The sequence below is a fragment of the Apium graveolens genome, unplaced genomic scaffold, assembly GCF_009905375.1.
Source record: "Apium graveolens cultivar Ventura unplaced genomic scaffold, ASM990537v1 ctg8506, whole genome shotgun sequence".
In the NCBI taxonomy this organism is placed as follows: domain Eukaryota; kingdom Viridiplantae; phylum Streptophyta; class Magnoliopsida; order Apiales; family Apiaceae; genus Apium; species Apium graveolens.
In genome coordinates this window covers 54,387-61,248 of record NW_027421234.1, presented here as the reverse complement: position 1 = coordinate 61,248, position 6,862 = coordinate 54,387, and the positions used below count along the sequence as shown (strand labels likewise).

Below are 6,862 nucleotides of genomic sequence, written 5' to 3'. Positions count from 1 at the left end.
GATATTGAAGAAGCCCGTAGAGAAAGATGCTACTCCAAAACACACTTCTCAATAAGCAAGCTGTCACTCTGACGGCGGGGTTGCTGTGGATATTGGTGTCAAGAATAAGGATACACCTTGAACTGCAAGGAAGTTATTTCCACTTCAAGAGGAGGGAGGTATTCAGAAAATCAAAATGATTGATAATTTATTTGTTGATTTTGGGGAGGAACTTAAGGAGGCTGGGAAGCCAGCTCGTGAGGATGAAATATGTAATACTGTTGTTGAGAAGAAGACTTCTGAGGAAATGAAAGTGAATGCTCCGGATACTTGTGCTTGCAAATTGGATATTGGATCGCTCAAAAACATTGTTGCTTGTGCGACGATTGATGAAGTAATCAATCTCGATGGAGGAGAGCAGACAATCCATGGTGTACGACTAGGAGAAGAGAATGCAAGAGTCTCAATCACTGAAGTCATTCAAGGTGATGCTAGGATTCCCTTTCATATCGGTGATGAAATTCTAACTGTGGAACAAGCTATAGGAACTTTTATCGCATGGCCGAGAAATTTGATAGTGACAGGAACAAATACCGCTTCCAATGTTTTGGTGGCTCCAAAGGTGAGAATATTGTTTTATCAGTATGATTTTTTTAGTATGTTTTTTCCTAATATTTTTCACGTGCCTTTTCTGCAGAAATCCAAGATCAAGAAAACAAAGAAGACATATAAAGTACTTAAACATGTTGAACCAGAGCTTACTATTGAGATGGGTGCAAATTACCCATCTGCACTCAATCGTTTGTGGATATGGGCAAAGGTTGCCTTGGCTCATGGAGAGACGGTTTCTTTTATGCTATGCAAAGAAGCATTTGACTCTACAAAGAAGCATGTCATCTACTTATCAGATATTTATGCACTTTGCACTGGAGGTGAAATGTCGGGGTCTGTCATGTGCCTCTTTATTCAGTAAGTTTTTTCATTAATTTTTTTTTTCATATATAGTCCCGTGATTAAACTCACAATATTTACTAACTACTGTAAATTTTATATGTAGCTCCTTAAATGAGCATGTCAAAAATAGAAGATGACCAACATGATAAGGTTTGTAGATCCCAGGATCATTGGTGCCATCGGATGTGGCACTGCACTACGGAGATCACGTGCACTCGCTGCATAATTTAAGGATGCGAAGAATGGTCAGTACTTTCTCATGCCTTACAATGATGTGTAAGTTTTAATACTATAGCGAACTTTTCGGACAATGTCAGATAATTTTTAGTTTTATACACGATCATATGTCTTGCTCTTTTTAGTTGATTTGTCGTGAGACAAGAGTTCAAATAGTAAGGTTAAATATGTTTATTGATCTTGCAATTTTGAAAATTTTTATGACTTGCTCAATTTAGGTGTTTTTTGGTGGATTTCATATAAATTTTAATATGATGATGTTTATGCTATTTGAGTTGGTAAGGCGGTGTCAATTAGTAAATTACACTTTAATTTCAATCTTGCTAAGTCGTTGATGTTTCTACTTTTTAAGACAAGGGTTAAAATAGTGAAGTTAAATATGGTTATAATTTTTGCAACTTTAAACAGTTTAATGGCTTGCTGAATTTAGGTGTTTTTTGCTGGATTTTATATAAATTTTATTATGATATTGTTTATGCAATTTTAGTTGGTAAAGCGGTGTGAATTAGTAAATTATCCTTTAACTTCAAACTTGGTGAGTCATTGCCTTTTCTATTTTTCAGTAAACATTTTAATTATAATTACTGAGCTTAAAATTGAAAATATTTCTTGCAACTTTTAGGTTGAATTTTACAGTAAGTTAGGTTTTAATTGTTGAATTTAGGTGCATTCGGGTGCATTTTATATAAACATTAATATGATTTTGTTTATGCTATTTGGTAAGGCGGTGTGTATTAATATCTTATATTTTAATTAAATCACTTGCTGAATCATTAATCGTTAATATTTGGGTAGGAATCACTTGACTTTGATTGTTGCCAATCCTGAGGCAGAGATTGTTTACTACATGGACCCTCTTAAACGTCGCATTGCTAATGGAGAGTGGGCGGAAGTCGTACACAAGTAAGTTTAAGTTCAAAATTTGTGTATTAAGTGGTCAACCTTGACATATCATGCACAGTTTGTAGTGATTTGATTGTTTTATTGTCGCAATTCTGGTTGCAGTGCCATTAAATTTTATAAAGAAAATCTGAACAAGCTTGCAAAGAAGAAAACTTTATGGGAGAACATGGCGGTAATAATCAATTCTCATCATATATTATGTATGTAATATAATGAAATTGTATGAAAAAAATTATTTATTATCAGAGGGAGTTCCAGTCCAGGCAGGAACCAAGGAATGTGGCTTGTTCGTGATGCGTTACATGAAGGAGATCATTGAGGACAAAAAACTTGAGTTTGCTGCCAAGGTGAGATTATCATTTTGATTTTTTTAATTGACTTAATACTCTTACCCTTATGCCTTGTGTAACGCGTACTTTTCTTTTTTCAGTGGATGCGCAGGCCAAACTTGCACTACGCCATAGATGGTCTATCGCAATGATTTGATCACGCGTGTTACAAATTTATGTTACATTAGCTATGCTCATCTTAGCCTACCGCAACCTAGTACTTTTGATGTTATCATAGCTTTTATAACATGTTACTATAGATATAAAGTGTTATGTATGGTAACATTAGGAAACTTATGTTAGAATAGAGTATTAATAGAGAAAAAGTAAAATTTTACAAAAAACAAAATAAATTTAATTATTTGACTTCAAAATTAATTAATTTTGATAATATAATCAACAAAAATATTAAAATTAGCAAATTTTGATAAAATAAAATCGTTTTTTAAGTTTATAAACTATATAAGTAACTGATATTTTTTATTAATAAATTTTTTAACACTATTTGTTATTATAAGTTTATTTAAAAAATAAAAATAAAGTAAATTTAGAAATACTATTAACTATTTCGTTGGGTTGTCAATCAGGCGGCTAAAACAGGCTCAAAATATTTGGACAAGCGGTAATTTGAATTTTAGATAACCGGGCAATTTTAGACCAGCGGATTAATATTTTAATCAAGTCAAAATTCACTCAATCAAAACATAACTCCACCCATCTTCTCTAGATATATATCTCTCAGTCGCTCTCTTTCTCTCTGCTCGCAACTCTCACCCTCTCTCTCAGCTTTACTTTCAATTGAATAGTAAATTAAAGCTATACTTTCAATTTAGAGCTAAACTTTTACAGATCGATGGAGATGAGGATTGCTTGAACCGATTCAAGCTTCATACGAAACTAGGGTATATATTCGAATTGGGGTTTTTTATTTTTTTGTTCTTTTTTGTTTAATTCTCTTTGTTCCAAAGCTAATTTGGTTTTTTCTCTTTGTTTCAGTGCTAATTTTGGGGTCGAATCAACTTGGGTTTAGCATGTTATTCTACCTTAAGTTACTACTTCGCTTCAATTTTGTGTGTGTATGTATGTACTACTCCTCTCTCTCTCTCTCTCTCCCTCTAGTTTAGTTACTATCAAATGAATAATTTGTTTTATCATCTTTTGTGGATTTTTTATGGATTTTAAAAATGCTACTATGAAGTTGGAATGATTCTTTGTACTAGGTTCAAGGATAATTATTTAGGAACCTGAGACACCTAATATGCCACTAACTACGTCCCGAGGCTGCGTTGACCCCTACGGGGAAGAGACAGGCCAGGGCGTTGTCTTCTTTTTTGAAATCACGGGGTGTTAGGTTTAATGTTGTTTATTCGTCTCCGTTTGATCGGGCATGAGGTACGACTTTAGTTGTTTTCCAGGTACTTTGATCTCAGAGACGTATTAGCCTTACTGATATGGTCACAGTTTTGTATCTGGGTTATTTAATAGAGTTGTATCTGTTAGTGTGTTGATTTTGAGGTTTTTGATGTTGGTTCCGGTTAATTGCCATTGAATCGATGTAGATCGCTGTTGAGGATTGTTTGGTGATTTAAGTTGTGTTTAGTTGCATTGAATGGAATAAGATGAAAACTTGTGAAGAAGAGCATAGGTGAAAGTGAAGGAAATATCAGACTGCAGTGAAAAACATGATAGAATGTATTCCATTTCATCAATCCGTATGTCAGATGCTATTAGTTATGTTTAGTGTATTCTTGTATCTTCTTTTGTTACTTTAGTATACAAATGAGAAGGACAGCTTGTTGAGGATTATTCTTTATGCATTTCAAATATAATGCTCACTGTTTAATTTTCTTATTTAAATTAGGAAAAGTTGTGAGAAGTACATTTTAGCTAAGTTTGCTAACTTATAATGTTGAAAATCAGGGAAGTGAAATAGAGTACAGTATATAATTTGTGTATAATTGAGTCAACAGTCAACTTTAGTGTTTGTGTTAGTAGTTTAAACGTTTATCTTTTCTTTGTAGCTTTGTCCTCTTGGCTATAATGCATCAAATGCTCATTCTGCAGGTACTTTAAATGGTGGTCGTGCTGACTGGCTTGTAAAAAAATGCACAGTAAGATATCTCTTTTAGTTACTTTTCCAGTGAGATTCTGCTTTGGAAATGTAGTTTTAGCTACAGGTTCATTGCTCTACTACGTTTCTCTACCTTAGGAGCTCGGTACCAAAAGCTTAACGCCTCTGCTGACTGAGCGTTCTAATTCTTTTTCAGAAAATCGCTTCAACAAAATGCAACGTGTAATTGTATCTGCAACCAAACAATATAAACTTTTAATTTCTCTCCTCTTCTGCAATGCATCCAAGTGCACGGCCATAATCCAGCTGCCTCAATATTGTTTGATTTCTTATGCCAATACTATTTATATATTTGTTTTGGTGTTGGAATAGATATATTGACTATAGTTTCTGGCAGGTCAACGTCTGCATGAAATGACTATAAATCCTCCTGCAAATATCAAAGCCCTTTTACCTATTGTAAGTATACTTCTATACTTCTATAGGCTTGTCAATTTCTCGCGTTTTGTGATTGAGATAATAACACTGGTTGTCTATGAAATAGCGAAAGGTGTTTTAATATTGAGATTAAATTTTTGATAGTAAAATTTTCAAATTTTACTTTCGGTAAATTAATAAAGTTTTATTATGCTGGTAGCAGGTGATGAAACCTGTGATAAGCCTTACCAGTCTCTAAGCTTCAAGTACTTTCAAGTACTTTCTCTATCAACTCTATATTTTCTTCTTCCTTGTTTAATAACCATTAATAACTAAGTGTAGTGGCAAGTAAGAAGTAAGAAATATTTAGCTTTTGCATTGTATTCGTGTTAACAATAACTATGTGCCTACCTTTTTAACCATATTCTATGTGATTGCCATTACATTAATTTGATATTATCTGGAGTCAGTTGAAGCAACATTATTAATTACAATGTACTATAATATTTGTTTTCTTCGTAACAGCTAATCCTGCTAAGTGCATCAGCAAATAAGATGTCCAAACTAAAAGAGCGGGCAAAGGAATACGCTGCATTGATCATGGAAGAATTAGACCCTGAAAATCTAGTACATTGAGGTAACTTATATTCTAGGTAGAAAACAATCTCATTTTCAGTGTTCTTGTTGCATAACCTTATCTTCTGAGGAATCTTCTACATTATTAAGATTGTATATAGATGTTTTAAATGATGAAGAGATGCCTAATTTTTATTAAAAAATTATATTTTATTTGCTAAATGTGCCTTTGTCAAAATTCTAACATGCCCTTGATTCAGTAATGGCAGTTGGAAGCAATGCTACTTGAAAGGAAAACTATATGAATACAGGAGACCTTGAGTACAGCAAGTGTGAGGTGGAGCCAGAACTTAAATGCATACAAGGAAGGTGTGCTTGTCGACTGTGGTTAATCTCACACCAGTTACTAGTTACTAGAGGCGGGACCTTTAGATTTCAGATGTGATCTTTTTACATATCATTTTTGCATACTAGTATCAAGTTTTATTAATTTCAGATGTTTATTTGTCATCCTAGACTAAGACTAAGTAAATGTTTTTTGGAGTACGTGGAGTTGATGGTGAATTGTGTGTAAACCGAAGTAGTATTTGGTGGAGGGTTTGTGAAAACTGATTGAAGTTGGGGTTTGAATTGTTTTTTGTTGACTTGTATGAAAAATAAGTTTATGGCATGTTCAATTTACAAACAAATCATGTCAATTTTTGAGAAATATATTACATTTGGTACTTTATATTAGAAACAAATTAGTATAATATAATAAATTATTATATACTGTTATAGTAGGGAAAAATGTTACAATGATTTGTGACAACATGTGGGCCCAATATGTGGGGCCCATTTTTTTTTGAAAATTCTAAGTGCAAAGGTAACATGTATAGTGTGATACTATAGACATACTTTGATGTTACTTTGAAGCCAATTGTAACACAAAATTCAAGGTTACAACAGGGCAAAAGAATGTTACCTTAGGGGTCAAAGGTAACTCGAAAAAAAGCAACTAATTTTTATGTTACCTTAGGTCTTTTGCTGGCTGTGGTAACATTTTTTGGGCCTATTGTAACATTTTTTTGCTGTTGCTATAGGCCATCTATGGTGTAGTGTTGGCTTATACAACTGATGACATCAATGAGATTCACATTGAATTTGCAAAATATTTCATGAAATGCCACGCGAGCTAGGTTGCAGTGTCGGGTCTTTTTATTAAACTATATATGAACTTTGTTTCTGAATTATAATAGTTAATGAATCGTTTGTGAAATTCGGGTGTGGTAGAATGATAGATTTTGTCTCAATCTATCGGTGGATTGAATGGGCTTTAGATTGGTTTCAAATCTATTTCTAGATTTAAGTATTCGTACGATTGGTTAGTAGTTCTTTTGATGGATGGCTTTTGGGA

At 33.3% G+C, this 6,862-nt stretch overlaps 1 protein-coding gene across 4 annotated transcripts; it reads left to right on the top strand.

The window, feature by feature from the left end:
- Positions 1-3,126: 3,126 nt before the first annotated feature.
- LOC141705065 (uncharacterized) lies at positions 3,127-5,759 on the top strand. Of its 4 annotated transcripts, XR_012568209.1 has the most exons (8): positions 3,127-3,304; positions 3,399-3,482; positions 4,467-4,579; positions 4,670-4,792; positions 4,871-4,932; positions 5,114-5,166; positions 5,416-5,527; positions 5,727-5,759. XR_012568209.1 is itself a non-coding variant. In XM_074508140.1 (7 exons), exons 3-6 carry the CDS (start codon positions 4,507-4,509, stop codon positions 5,524-5,526), a joined length of 303 nt encoding a protein of 100 aa, XP_074364241.1. In that variant the 5' UTR covers positions 3,127-3,304; positions 3,399-3,482; positions 4,467-4,506; the 3' UTR covers position 5,527; positions 5,727-5,759. The 4 variants fall into 4 exon arrangements, 2 of the variants coding, with proteins under 2 accessions (XP_074364241.1, XP_074364240.1); XM_074508140.1 differs by lacking the exon at positions 5,114-5,166 and having other exon boundaries at positions 4,467-4,513; XM_074508139.1 differs by lacking the exon at positions 5,114-5,166.
- Positions 5,760-6,862: the final 1,103 nt, after the last annotated feature.

What these genes read in the sequence shown, in the direction of transcription:
- LOC141705065 (XM_074508139.1), top strand. Translation starts at nt 4,507, where the DNA reads ATGCACAGTAAGATATCTCTTTTAGTTACTTTTCCAGTGAGATTCTGC. An exon ending in AATCCAGCTGCCTCAATATT is followed by an intron (nt 4,793 to 4,870) that starts GTTTGATTTCTT and finishes AGTTTCTGGCAG; the next exon opens with GTCAACGTCTGCATGAAATG. An exon ending in TCAAAGCCCTTTTACCTATT is followed by an intron (nt 4,933 to 5,415) that starts GTAAGTATACTT and finishes TCTTCGTAACAG; the next exon opens with CTAATCCTGCTAAGTGCATC.